Source organism: Dendropsophus ebraccatus, chromosome 4 (assembly GCF_027789765.1).
Source record: "Dendropsophus ebraccatus isolate aDenEbr1 chromosome 4, aDenEbr1.pat, whole genome shotgun sequence".
In the NCBI taxonomy this organism is placed as follows: Eukaryota; Metazoa; Chordata; class Amphibia; order Anura; family Hylidae; genus Dendropsophus; species Dendropsophus ebraccatus.
Window position 1 is genome coordinate 49224186 of NC_091457.1, and position 15226 is coordinate 49239411.

Sequence of the window (15226 nt, forward strand, 5' to 3'; positions counted from 1 at the left end):
AATATTTATCTCCTAAGGTGGGAGAGTGGTGGGAGCAGGAGACAATGTGAATTGGCACAAAGGTCAGTTTTTTTTCACTTCCTGGATGTCAGTCAGCTACAAGTGTGGCAGAACCGCAAAGATATGGTAATACATTGTATAGACACATCTATATAACTTTTAATAGAAAAAAAGTATCCTTATGTGGAGTTCCCCTTTAAACTGCAGAAGTGGACTCTTCTCCATTTTCAGCAGGGTACCGTGTGTATTACAACCAGCTCCTGCTGCTCAATCGCATATGCACATTCACAGAGCTCCTGTGGTCAGCCCAAGCTCCACTCAGGCATAAATGTTATGGCCTTGGCCATTAACCTGAGCAGAGCTCTGATAAAACTGTAAGGGGTATAGGAGGACAGACAAAGCCATGACTGGATCCATAATGATTCTTATAAAAATAAAGAATCAACAAATTATGAATTCGCAAACATTTTGTGATCAGTTATTTGACCATCCATGCTGGCAGTTTAGTAGATAGGGTGGGCCACAGCACAAAATCTGTCAAGGGCTCCTCAACTATAATGCTTCATTTATAGTATTGGTCTCCTCATATGAGGAAGAAAAACTCAAATAAATGGGTTGGCTCAAAAACCTTGTCCATATGACCTTAGCAAGAAAATACTTAAGAACTCAGTACACAGAGTTGCTGTGGTGGACCGTCCATGCTCATGCATCACATGGATAGCTATTACAGATGCCATGTAATGCTACCGTTAAGTGGCCCCATGTGACTTCACCAGCTATTGGAGGAGATGAACCTGCAGCAAGTAGGGGTGTTATTTATAAGAAAGGTCATTTTTATATACAGTACTACATTAAAGGCACTCTGACATGATCAGCCACCAGGTTCCATACACTCCTGTACCCCTGGCTCCCAGTCTAGTACCATCAGTACATTAGTTTCAAGTTTTGCACATGGATAGAATGGCACCAGCATAGGGAAGCTGGACCTGCGGTCCTTTTTTTTTTTTTTTTAAACCACGGCCCGATTCCCTGATGGTGCTGTTCTATTCCCAGGCACCGGTCGGGGGTGAAACACCAGCTTTCTCACGCTGTTCTATCCATGTGCAAAACTTAAGGCAAATGTACTGTAGCTCTCTAAGCTTTAACAAAGGGTGGTCATTGCCCTTTTTTTTGGCTTCTGATTTAGAAAATCCTCGTGCAATTTTTGTGTGGCATGCAGTGTTTTTTTATGCACTTTGGTGCACAAGTACTCCCTATGACATAGCTAATATCCTCAGTAATACTTAATTTAAAAGGTCAGACATTGTAGGGAAGCTACTCCTAACAGGTGGCACTAGAAAAACAGCTTTTCTTCTTGGGGTGAAAAGCTAATTTGTTTGCAGGTTTGTGATTTAGTGATAGTACCTCAAGCTACTGCTCTGTCCCTTACAGCTGCAGCTCTACTTTTTCAGCTTGACTGCTGGGTAAGGACCCATTCAGACTACGGAATCCGTGTGGAAAACTTCCGCCGCTCGCCCCTGCTTGATTCTCTGCCTGTCTCACAGACTCCATTTTATGCTCGGGCAGATTATGCTGTCCGACCAAAGAATTGACGTGTCATCAGCGCAAATTTCGTAGTGTGAACGCACCCTAAAAAAGACAAGCCCATCATAAGTTTACCAGGTCAGTGCGTGAAGAGCTGATTTCTATAACAGGACAGAATGATTATAAAGTACCGATTACTAAACCAGCAGTAAAAAAATATTAGGTATTTGCTGCAAATATACTGAGTGGAAGCCTGGTGGTTTCCTTTAAATGCAGTTTATGGGGAATCACTTAATCTTGTGTAAAGCGTGGGGATTACCACCTCTAGGATTAGAATGTGTGTACATGGTGGTATAATACATTATTTTCTTTCATGTACTTAATACTATGGCGGACACTGCTAGTAAACATTCCTAACATGCTACAAATCGTATATATCAACCCTTTACTGAGGGTTTTTATATTAGCAGGCTATCTATTTTAGGGATTCACAATAAACATCGTAATCCACCACAGCATCCACATTTACTAGGTTTCTATATCAGATTACCATTTCAAAGGTATTGTTGCATGTTTATGACATTCCATTTTGGCAAGATGATCCAAATAAATCTCCTTATTCCTAATTAACCTTCCTGTAAGATCTAAAGAGAATGAGTTACCTGCTCCTCAACCATTTATGTGGCTCTAAAGGGTGTATAAAACAGCTAGAGGGAAGATGCCTCTTTTGATACTTCTGTTCCTATCCGTTTTTTGTTCAGAAAGCTAACATAATATATAGCAGATGGTGCACAAGTTTAACAGGAACCAAGCACTGCAGTCAATGGTGCTTTGTAGCCCTGATGGCTGTGGCTTGTTTCCTACTTCCCCTAGCGGTTTGCACTGAGCTAGGCCAAATAAATGATCTTCACTAACACCGGCCGTTCCGTGACCCCACCAGGTGACAGAACAGCCGGTGTTTCACAATGTGTAAACATGGCCTAAGCTAAGAAGCGAATACATTCAAGTTTATTTTAATGCAAATACCTCAGAAGAAACTTGCGGCACTCACCAAACATGAAAAAGGCACATCTTTAACTTTCATTACAAGGTCTCAGGGCACAAACATCAGGTAGTGGCCGTTTCACACCTACTTTCGAGGTCGGGCCAAGAGTAAAGCGCAGTGTGCTGTGCGAAAAGGCTTTCGTATGATGTCCACGTCCTAAGATCTTGAAATTAAAATAAGGATCTGCCTTTTTCATGTCTGATTAGTGAGTGCCACAAGTTTCTTCTAAGGTATTTGGATTATCCTTATAAAATTGATCGCCTTGGTCTATGGAACAGGGCAGTTCAGCAGTACCATGCACTGCTGTTACCAAAAGAACAACGATACAGGTATGAGTGCTGGTAAACACGAGAGAAGATGTGGTGCTTGCACAAACCGCCAATCGGCAACAGTGCCAGGAGTAAAATCCAATCTAATAATTCAATATACTGAGGATAGGTCATCAATTCTGAATAATGTATAATGTTTAACAACCTGTCCCTTACTGATAACTCAGCTGACTGTAAACTGCCATATCTGTTTCCCTATTAATTGACTTCGGAAATCACATTTACCCCATACAATTTTGCACCTTGCTATGCTGCTGAGGACTTGCTATTGCAAGTCCTAAGCAGCTGCTTTTGGAGAATACTCTGTGGATATAACTTCGGAATTCCATGAATAACACTTATAAGCTTGTAAAAATCTCAGGGCCACAATGCAACAGCCAATGATTGTGTTTTCCCACCACCTGCCAATCTAGTTTCACCATTAACGCATGCTCTGCTTGAATCCCTCTGTCATATCAAATAGCAACACAATAGGTTCACTCCCTGAAGGTCTATTCATGACAAGCAGCACTGTGAGGTATCAGAGCATTTTTAACAAGTGTAAGGAAGTATAAGAAAATTGTAACTTATTTTCATTTAACATGTTAAGTGTATAGTACTTCCAGCAGGCCTGAGTTTCCCAAGATGTTTCAGAAGCTCAAGCAGCAGCATGGTGCATATGATGAGCTTGCAGTCGTTTTTGAGTTTGCAGAGGAGTCTCTGCAGCTCGTGATGCAGTTTTCCTCATGGCTATGAGACATTTCCTGCCAGATAAGTGAGTTTTCTCTGGAGGCGTTTTGCCAAACTTACGGTTAGACCCTGAAGATGTAGTCGTGTTTTAAAAGCCAAGTACAATACACTGTACACATGTAATATCAAAATCTCACAAACAGAGTGGCTGTAAGTCAGTATTGATCTTGGTTTAATGTAAGTGGGTCTAAAAAAAGCCACTGAAGTCAGTAAGATCAGCAGGTTGTCACCCCTCTGAGTTATTAAAGGACAACTGTAGTAAGCGCCCAAAGAACAAAAGATAGAATGAGAGGTGTTCTCAATGAACTATTGTGAAAGAAAAATGAGGCAGCCGCTCCTAGCAACCAATCAGATTCCAACGCCCTTTGAAAATGAAAGTAGTGATCATATTGGTTAACTTAAAAAAATAATCAGAATGAAAATTTTTTTTTCATATAAGAAAATACAACAAGCGCCAGGTAGGGATCATATTAGTTTCTAAGGCTTCAGTATACCTTCCTAACTACCATTAGTGTGTGTGTGAGGAGGGGTGTGTGGTCAGACACTGACATCATCTTTGTGAGGTAAAAATCTGATCTCCAAAACATTCTACATTTACTTCTAAATCAGTGAGTCAGTTTTGCCCCAACCCTCTCCTTGTCAGCTACCAGCAGGCCTGGCTTTCATAATTGTGACTGTGAGTCTTTGGATTTGCACATTCATGTCTCTATAGCTCTGGCTGAGGCTAATTCCCTCACCTGTGCATTGCTGGGGAGATACGCTGCAGCTCTCGCAGTGTGGAGATTCTCCCATTTATTTCTATGGGGCAGTCTTCCCCATCCCTCTCCTCTTCTGTACATCTGGCAAGAAAGGGACCTAACCTTCCCGGTCACACAATTTGTGTGTATAATATCTATCACACAAAGTATATATAATGAGATATAACACAGGTGTAAAATATTTATTTTTCATTTAAGACCTTAGTAAAGCTTGGTACAAACCTAATCCTACTGTTTTGTGAATACAGCTGCTCTACATGCCTGTGTCTCCATGGTTACAGACTACAAACAAACCTGGATGTAGTCTGACCCTGGAAGCATACTGCCTTCCATTCGGTGCGTTCTCAAGAAACAGGGGACTGATGGAAGGTTAGAGGACTTTAGGCTTAGGTGACACAAGCTTTGTTTATAGTCTGTAACCATACTGACACACAGGAGCTGTATAAACAACATGGCAGAAGCTTAGTTCTTTTTAGATTTAATGGGATGATACATAAAATTAGATCTGTGTAAGAACAACTGTTTTTTCTAACTTTTGATCCAAAAAACAAAGAAATTAAAAAGCAAAAAAACCTTTATTCACAACTATAAAAATAATGTATTTAAAAGATATTTCAAACTATTAACAGACAAGCTATTTACAAGACACAGCTCTGTACACTTATAGTACACACAGAAAAATATTAATAAACACAGGAAACCAATATTTACAGCTTAAAAATAAAATAGCGCTCATAATGATCATTCACAGAAACCATTAGTAAAAACCATGGCTTACAGGAACCTCTTAAAGTTGTAGATTTTTTTTTTTAAATTGGTGCTGGGATCTCCAGCTATAATGCTAATGCTTTTTACATTACCACAATGTGTGGGGAAATCCTGCCTGCCAATAAAAGCGTTTGCATGAGTAGTCTGTGTCTAACAATGCATTTTCAGCAAAAGGGAATCAAAATGCACTTTGCTGAAGGAAAATTTCATGGAAAACATGACGGAGAACTTTTGAAAATTATCAGTATTTTCTTAAATCCAGTGGATGCTATGCACCTTATGGGAAGAATGAACCCTTGGAAAGAAACATATGCCCGTTACTCTCATCTAAACACACAAATAGTATATGTGAGAAGTAGTCTTATAACAAGGATGGAGTCTGAAGGAAAATGGCCCCTTGGGTACCTAGGATTTGTTATTGGAGATCTGCCCCATTCTAAGAACCAGGCACTTAGCAAGAAAAATAGAATTGTTTCTGGGGGAAAAAAAACTAATATTTTGTCTAATCACAAGTCAGGCGTGGATCTGGGGGCTTATTTGCAGGGTCCTTAGACTGTGGAGCTTCTTTGACTGCCCCTGCAAATCTAACACACAGTGGTAAGTGGTGAATGTGATCAGCATTCCCATCACATCGGTGCTATTGTGTAGCCACATATTTGTTTTGTCAAGCTACAATAGTAGTCGGTGATAGAATAGTAACATGAATCAAACCACTGCCAACACAGCCCCTCAAATCTAGAATGAATTTGTAGAAATTGAAGATTATGGTCGCAGATATTACTCTGGCAGAGAAATTCATTATCTTAAGAGGTAACCAAATCTGGTCAACTGATTCGATCAAATAATTATTGTCTTGCAAATTGTGAATGGGATCAAAAGATCAAAAGAAGGTTCAAAAAATCAGTAATCTACAGTTGTGAATATCTGGAAATCATAATACATCTAAAAGGGGGATGGTGGACGATCTGAAAGGATATAAGTACTGGCTTTGCAGTCCTTCAGTTAAATATGATACCCATGAAGCTATATAATTCCACAACGTTGTTTGAGGTTTACTTTACCTTCCCTGATAAGCAATCCTTGAGGCTCACTTTTTTTTTTATACAAGACAATCTTTAAAGGCACCCTAAAACCAAATGACTCTACTGCATTTTGTCTAGCATGGAGAGTAAGTGGGGGGCACGATGGGAGAATTTATTCTACTTCCTATGGCAAACAATAATTCTACATGGCATTACCTTCTACAAGTACACAGGAATGCAAGGAATACTAAGACTTAATATCACGCAGACATCTTCCAACCAGACTGCAATGATGTTTCCCTCCTTTATGACTTATCGACGCGTAAGGACGGAAGACATTAAAAAAAGAAACAAACGTTAAAATAAGCGACACTAAGACATGGATTAGGATTTGCACTGTACAAGTTATTCTGTGTTTCTGTACAAATAAAACGTATTTTCGGTAAGACATGGCCTTCTAGTCATTGAACTGAAGTATGCGTTCCAGATGTGCAAAGCTATTTTTTCTTTGTGGCTTGTAAAAGCTGCTGAGATGATCCAAGGAATGAGAAAGGTTTCCTTTTAGCACCAGCTAAGCTTCCTTCCGAAATACTCCTGGGCAGTCGTCTTAGTGCCGTGTTGTCCCTATACTTTGATAAGCCTACAATTGACAAAATAAAAAACAGTTATTGGGCGGTGTAACCATATCGGAAGCGTTGTGGTTGTAAAATCCTGTAAAGAAATCTAAAAGTGGAAACAGCTTTCTAGGGAGGAAAAGTCTAGATATCTGAATAAAACACAGTCTGCAATATGAAGGATAACTTATCCTGTAGTAGCTTTGATATGTTTAACCCCTTCAAAAACGAGCCCATTGATGCACGGATGTTCGTGTCAAATTAATACAATGTTCCTCCTCGCCTTCTAAGAGCCATAGCGCTTTTATTTTTCCACCTACAGGGCTGGTTGGGGTGTCATTTTTTGTGCCTTGATCTCTAGGTTTTATTAATATCACTAGTACAGCACTAGTCACCACTACTGGAGGTAGTAAATCCTTGGCATGTAAAATTTAATGTGCATAAAAGTATATAAATGGTGCAATGCGTTTTAGCCTCCTATTACATGGGGGCCTTTCTTAAGCATGTGACACAGAGGACATGCTGAGAAAAGATTTATCTTAACTTATTCTCCTAATTAGTCAGAATTTGAACATTCAAACCCAGGAAGATTTTTTAAAACATCTCAAACTTTGTCAAATATGTCAAAAAGATTTTTTTTTTGTGTGACTGTGCCCATTTAACATTTGATTACAGGGTACAGAATGAATGGGGTGGCAGAGAGGTATCAGCAGCCGCAGGCTTCTCTTTTATTGAATGGTCTTACAATGCATAGCTCTCTGGTAACAAGAAACTGCAGAATTCTGAATTCAGCTTTGCATGGGACTGCAGACTAAATCATCATATGATATGAGAAGAGAGAAAATAAGCCACCCAAGATCTTCTACTAAAGAGAATTCTGTAAAACCAGAACATAAAGGACACATCACAGTTGGAAAATATTTTAGATGACTGATCACAGCAACAAACCATTAAGGTGATAACCGGGAAATGTCAGGCTTTCATCAGACACTGGAAACTGAAGGATTAAGATCATAATTTATTACTCTATGCTCACCTGTTGGCCTTTTCACTCTCAGCGCTTTGCAGTCGACGGGGATGTCCTGCTTGACACGTTTTGGTACAGGAAGTTGTACATTCTCTTCTTTTATGGCATTGCCGGCAGCAAGACTAAAACCACACCGGGAAGAGACAATCACTACTGCAGTTTGAAATTTAGGGATTATTTCACAAGAAAAAGCACTTTCCTGCCAGTGCATGAAATAGGTACAACACAAGACAGAGCAGAAACTTACAGCAATGAGACTAAAAACAAAAATCTCTGACAAATAATAAAAACTTAGTTTAGGGATTCATTGCTCTGCCCCAAGACACTCGCCTTAGTAAGGGCCATGATGGAGAAACCATTGTAGTGAAAAGATCACTTCTTAAACTTGTGAGTGGTGCAGTGTTGCTCTTTGTGAATATTTCCAAAGTCTACTGGTTAAGCTGATACAGCGCCCCAAGAGGCAGTGTGAACTGAGGTCTAGGGGATGCATGCAGTGCCAGCTGACTATTTCTACTTAAAGAGGTTGTCCAGCGAAAATCTTTTTCTTTCAAATCAACTGATATCAGAAAGTTACATAGATTTGTAATTTACTTCTTTTAAAAAATCTCAAGTCTTCCCATACTTATTAGCTGCTGTATGTCCTGCAGGAAATGTGGTTATATTTTCAGTCTGACACAGTGCTCTCTGCTGACATCTCTGGCCGAGACAGGAACTTCCAGAGCAGGAGAGGTTTTCTATGGGAATTCATAGAAAACAGAGACAGAGTTCCTGTCTCAACCAGAGATGTCAGCAGAGAGGAGTGTCAGACTAAAAATAAAACATTTCCCGAAGGACATACAGCAGCTAATAAGTATGGGAAGACTTGAGATTTTTTTAATAGAAGTAAATTACAAATCTATATAACTTTCTGAAATCAGTCGATTTGAAAGAAAAAGATTTTCGCAGGACAACTCCTTTAAAGGTACATTAAGGCATCAGCCTGAAGATGTATGGGTAACAGCTTAGTGGTAAGCATCACACCCAGTGTTAGACAACAGTAGATGTGAAAGAAGTAGCGGATATCCAGAGTTGTTGCCTTGCATTGAGAAGAAAGATTGGCAGCTACCAGGTGGTATGTGCTTTATGGCAGGTAACAGAGAAATGTCACTGACAATTACAGTCTCCAGGAAACACAGGAGAACACCAACTCACCTTAATGGGGTAGTTCACCAGAAAATGTTTTCTTTCAAATCAGCTGGTGGCAGAAAGTAGCAGATTTACTTCTATTAACAAATCTCAATTCTTCCAGTACTTAGCTGCTGTATGTTCTGCAGAAAATGGTGTATTCTTTCCAGTCTGGAAAGCAGGAAAGGTTTTCTATGGGGGTTTACTACTGCTCTGGACACACCAAATCATGGACAGAGGTGGCAGCAGAGAGTAGTGTGTCAGACTGGAAAGAATACACCCCTTCCTGCAGGACATCCAGCAGCTGATAAGTACTAGAAGACTAGATTTTTTTTTTATAGAAGTAAATTACAAATCTCTTGCACTTGGTACCAGTTACTTTGAAAGGAAAAAATATTGGTGAACAACCCTTTTAACCCCTTGCCTCTAAAGCCTGTTTTGGCCTTAATGACCAGGCTCATTTTTCAAAATCTGACCTGTCACACTTTATGCGCTTATAGCTCAGTGATGCTTTAACGTATGCTAGCGATTCTGAGATTGTTTTTTCATCACATATGGCACTTTATATTAGTGGCAAAATTTAGTCACTACTTTGTGTGTTTTTTGTGAAAAACATCAAAATATCATGAAAAATTTAAAAAATTTGTGAACTTCTGAAATTCTCTGCTTTTAAAAAAGGAAGTCATAGCACATAAATTAGTTACTAAATCACATAACCAATATGTCTTCTTTATTCTGGCATAATTTGGTAAACATATTTTACTTTTTTAGGGTGTTATGGGGCATAGAAATGTATCAGCAAATTATCAAATTTTCATGAAATTTCCAAAACAGATTTTTTTTAGGGACCAGTTCTTAGTTTAAATGGATTTAGAAGGCTTGTATACTGGAAACCCTCATAAGTGACCCCATTTTGGAAACTAGACACCTTAAAGAATTAATCTAGGGGTATAATGAGCATTTTAACCCTACAGGGGCTGGAGGAAAGTATTCACAATTAGGCCGTAATTTTCCAATAATATATATGTTTAGATTAAAGTGTCTCATTTTCAAAAGGAACATGAGAAAAAAAGTATGCCAAAATTTGTAAAGCAGGTTCTCTTGAGTACAACGGTACCCCATATGTGGGCATAAACCACTGCATGGGCACACAGCGGGGCTCAGAAGCAAGGGAGCGACAATTGGCTTTTTTAATGCAGATTTTGCTGAAGAAGTTTCTGAGCACCAGGTGCATTTGCAGAGCCCCTGTAGTGTCAGCAGAATAGAATCCCCCCAAAAGTCACCCCATTTTGGAAAGTACACCCCTCAAAGAATTCATCTTTGGGTAGGATGAGCATTTTGACCCCACAGGTATTAGAGGAAAGTATTCAAAGGAAGACAGTAAAAATGAAAAACCCAAATTTTTCCAATAATATGTTCGTTTAGTTTGAAATCTCTCAATTTCACGAGGAACAAGAGAAAAAAAGTACCCCAAAATTTGTAACGCAAGTTCTCCTGAATACAACGGTACCCCATATGTGGGCATAAACCACTGTATGGGCACACAGCAGGGCTCAGAAGGGAAGGAGCGCCAATTAGCTTTTTTAATGCAGATTTTGCTGGAGAAGTTTCTGAGCGCCAGGTGCGTTTGCAATGCCCCTGTAGTGTCCGCAGAAGAGAACCCCCCCAAAAGTCACCCCATTTTGGAAAGAACACCCCTCAAAGAATTCATCTTGGGGTGTGGTGACCATTTTGACCCACATGTATTAGAGAAAAGTATTTAAAATTAGACAGTAAAAATGAAAAACTTGAATTTTTCCAATAATATGTTCGTTTAGTTTAAAATTTCTCAATTTCATAGAGGAACATGAGAGAATCCGCACCCCAAAATTTGTAACACAGGTTCTCCTGAGTACAACGGTACCCCATATGTGGGCATAAACCCCTGTATGGGCACACAGCGGGGCTCAGAAGGAAGGGAGCGCCAATTAGCATTTTCAGTGCAGATTTTGCTGATGAAGTTTCTGAGCGCCAGGTGCGTTTGCAGTGCCCCTGTAGTGCCAGCATAAGAGAAACCCCCCAAAAGTCACCCCATTTTGGAAAGTACACCCCTCAAAGAATTCCTCTTGGGGTGCAGTGACCATTTTGACCCCACAGGTATTAGAGGAAAGTATTCAAAATAAGACAGTAAAATTTAAAAACTCGAATTTTTCCAATAATATGTTCGTTTAGTTTGAAATTTCTCAATTTCACTAGGAACAGGGGAGAAGCTGCATGCCAAAATCTGTAACGCAGGTTCTCCTGAGTACAACGGTACCCCATATGTGGGCATAAACCACTGTATGGGCACCCAGCCGGGCTCAGAAGGGAAGGAGCGCCAATTACCATTTTCAGTGCAGATTTTTCTGAAGAAGTTTCTGAGCGCCAGGTGGGTTTGCAGTGCCCCTGTAGTGGCAGCGGAGTAAAATCTCCCAATAAGTCACCCCATTTAGGAAAGTGCACCCCTCAAAGAATTCATCTTGGGGTGCAGTGACCATTTTGACCCCACAGGTATTAGAGGAAAGTATTCAAAATAAGACAGTAAAAATGAAAAACTCGAATTTTTCCAATAATATGTTGGTTTAGTTTAAAATTTCTCAATTTCACGAGGAACAGGAGAGAAAACGTACCCCAAAATCTGTAACGCAGGTTCTCCTGAATACAACGGTACCCCATATGTGGGCATAAACCACTGTATGGGCACACAGCAGGGCTCAGAAGGGAAGGAGCGCCAATTTGCTGGAGCAAAACCGCAGCTAGTAATAGTTATTAGAATAGCGCAGTTGCTAAAATACAATAAAAAATGAGATTACAGGTAATGTGGGGTGGTTACGGACAGTCTGGAGGTGGTTACGGGTAATCTAGAGGTGGTTACGGGCAACCTGCGGCGGTAACGGGCAACCTGCGGCGGTTACGGGCAATGAGGGGTGGTAACGGATAAACTGAAGCGCTTATAGGTAATCTGGGATGGGTACATGTAATTTGGGGTGGTTACAGCCAATCTGGAGAGGGTCGGTGGTTACAGCCAATCTGGAGAGGGTCGGTGGTTGCAGCCAATCTGGAGAGGGTCGGTGGTTACAGCCAATCTGGAGAGGGTCGGTGGTCAGGGGCAACGTGCGGTGGTCAGGGGCAACGTGCGGTGGTCAGGGGCAACGTGCGGTGGTCAGGGGCAACGTGCGGTGGTCAGGGGCAACGTGCGGTGGTCAGGGGCAACGTGCGGTGGTCAGGGGCAACGTGCGGTGGTCAGGGGCAACGTGCGGTGGTCAGGGGCAACGTGCGGTGGTCAGGGGCAACGTGCGGTGGTCAGGGGCAACGTGCGGTGGTCAGGGGCAACGTGCGGTGGTCAGGGGCAACGTGCGGTGGTTAGGGGCAACGTGCGCTGGTTAGAGGCAACGTGCGCTGGTTAGAGGCAGCGTGCGCTGGTTAGAGGCAACGTGCGGTGGTCAGTAGCAACGTGGGGTGGTTAGAGGCAACGTGCGGTGGTCAGGGGCAGCGTGCGGTGGTCAGTGGCAACGTGGGGTGGTCAGAGGCAGCGTGGGGTGGTCAGAGGCAGCGTGCGGTAATTACGGGAAATCTGGAGGGGGTCACTGGCAATTTGGGGTGGTTACGGTCAAGGTGTGGTGGTTATGGGCAACGTGCGGTGGTTACATGTAACCTGGTGTGTTTACAAGCAACCTACGGCGGTTACGGGCAAACTAGGGCGGATACGGGCAACCTGCGGTGGTTACGGGTAATCTGGGAGTAAACCGCAATTATTACTATAATAAAAAGTGTGTTTTATTTTATTTGTATGTTTTTCACATTTACACTTTTTCACTTGTGCTTTTTACACATTCATTTTCACTGTATTACTATGATTACTGTAATATTTTCTATCACAGTAATCATAGTTTAGTGACAGAGACCAATTGGTCTCTGTCACTTTAAATTTTTAGAGCTAACTGCTTCTGACGCGCATGCGCACATCAGAAGCAGTCAGGACGTCGAGGAGGACGGACCTCCCTGGATCAGGTAATGTATGTGGGGAAGGGGGGGTGACTGGGGGACGAGGGTGACTGGGGGGGTGGGGGGCGACTTGGGGGGGGGCACGGTGACACTTTATCCCCTGTCACCAATGTTTTATGGTGACAGGGGATAAAAAGTGCCGGCAGCACTGGGAACAGGCGATCAGCGGTATATAGTATATACCGCCGATCGCCTGTTCCGGGACCCCACAGGGGGGTCCCCGATCACTGCCCCATGCTCTCCGCTACCTCCGGTGGCGGAGAGCATGGGTGTTTCATTCATTTTTTTTATTTCCATCGCTGCGAACAAACATCATTTGTTCGCAGCGATGGGGGCGGCCATCTTGGATGTGATGGCCGCCCGGGGAGGTAATCGGCCACTAGGAGGGGGTGGGGCTGATCTGGGGTCTGATTTACACTTATTTCATCTCTCCCCACCGTGTATTCACGGAACGGCCAGGGGGAGCATCAGTAGTGCCGGCGGGAGGAGGCAACATGCCACAGCCCCCTCCCGCCGCCTGATCGCCTCCCAAACCACAAATCTCCCCATAGACGCTGCGGTCGCATTGACCGCGGCGTCTATGGGGTTAACTGCCCGGGGGGAGCGCAGCTCCCCTCCGGGCAGAGGCAGCAGGAGGATGCGGTGTGATACTGCCTCCTCCCGCTGCTCGATCTCACCTAGGGACAGCGGGGGGAGGCAGGGAAAGCATGACGTTTGGGAAACGTCATGTTGCAGTAACTACCTGCTTTACATGACGTTTCCCAAACGTCATTTTGCGGCAAGGGGTTAAATGGCTTTCTGAAAAGAAGGATGATTGCCTAAAGAAGGTTTAGTGTGAATACTCATTACTGATTATGAGGAAAACACCACCAAACTCCAACAATGGGGATCCAGTTGTAGGTCCGACTAATGGTGACCAGATGAATAATGTAAAACTATAAAAGTTTATTAAAAATAGCAAATGCGTTTCGGAACCGTACCAGTTCCTTTTTCAAGAGTCATATAACCATTTGCCTGGATCCCCGCTGTTGGAGTTTGGTGGTGTTTTCCTCATTATTCCCTTGGTGGAGTTCGGGAGTGGCTGTGGTTCACAGGTTTATACTTTTCATGCTATTCCGAGAGTCGTGCCTCCTGGTTAGCACAACTATTAGGTGAGGGTTACCATATTCTATCCCTTCACCCCTTTTAGTCCAGCTGATCCGCGCCATGGAGCGCTGTCCCTTGTTTTTCATTTACATTTCTGATTATTGCCATGTGTAAACACGATCATCATCAGCAGCACATTCTCTTCATGTAAGAAAAGGGTTTTGTAGCTGGCAATAATATTATGGAGACAGATAAGCATTATTTAATGGACCTAACTGGGCATCTTGCATTTCCAATGCAATTTGCAAAGGAATGTGCTCAGATTTATTTCTGCCAGTCCTGGGAAGGTATTGCAGAAGTGAAGTAAGTAAGCCAATGCTGCAGTATCTTACACATCTCTGCTACTAATAGTATAGAGATGCAAGAAGAAGCAGACATAATGAACAGGCTGCAGAGCTCATTGCTGATATGCAGGAATACAGGAGTTAGAAGCCACCTAACTATTACTGATGGAATATCCTGAGAGAAGGCCATAACACCAGCTGCTTATGGGCAAATAAACCATTAAAGGGAACCAATCAGCCCAATCGGGCTGATATGGTTCCCTGAATCGCTGTATATATCACCTGCAGCAGCCGTGACACGTACCGGCTGTGGCCGCAGCAGTAGCTGTATAACAAAAAAAAAAAAGCAGTTTAATCCCCCGGGCGCATGACAGGCAAAGGCGGGGAGGTAGTCATCTGGGCGTCTCACGTCCGTATCTAGCCACCGCTCTCTGCCTGTCAGCGCGCTCGGAGGGGAAGATTGACAGGAATAGAGAACAGTAACAGACCTCTATGTCATTCATCTCCTCGGAGCACACTGACAGGCAGAGAGCGGTGGCTAGATACGGGCGGGGAGCCGCCCAGATGACTACTTCCCCGTCGCTACCTGTCACATGCCCGGGGGATTAAACAGCTTTTTTATTTTCTTCCAGTTATACAGCTCCTGCTGCAGCCAGGGCCGGCATGTTCCGCGGCTGCTGCAGAAGCTATATATAGCGGTTCAGGGAACCATATCAGCCCGATCGGGCTGATTGGTTCCCTTTAAGTACATTTCCAACCCCACCACCCTAGATTATAAAGTTCCATAGACCCT

General features: G+C 42.6%; 1 protein-coding gene across 2 annotated transcripts in view; it reads right to left on the reverse strand.

The window, feature by feature from the left end:
- Nucleotides 1–6559: 6559 nt before the first annotated feature.
- The window catches only part of KIF18A (kinesin family member 18A), an 83912-nt gene continuing 75245 nt past the window's right edge, over nucleotides 6560–15226 (reverse strand). For both annotated transcript variants that reach the window (XM_069965774.1, XM_069965773.1), the window contains 2 exons: nucleotides 7826–7938; nucleotides 6560–6815 (listed from right to left, as the gene is read on the reverse strand). In XM_069965774.1, coding sequence (XP_069821875.1) covers nucleotides 6673–6815; nucleotides 7826–7938 — 256 coding nt within the window. In that variant the 3' untranslated portion in view covers nucleotides 6560–6672. The remainder of the gene's footprint in view (nucleotides 6816–7825; nucleotides 7939–15226) is intronic.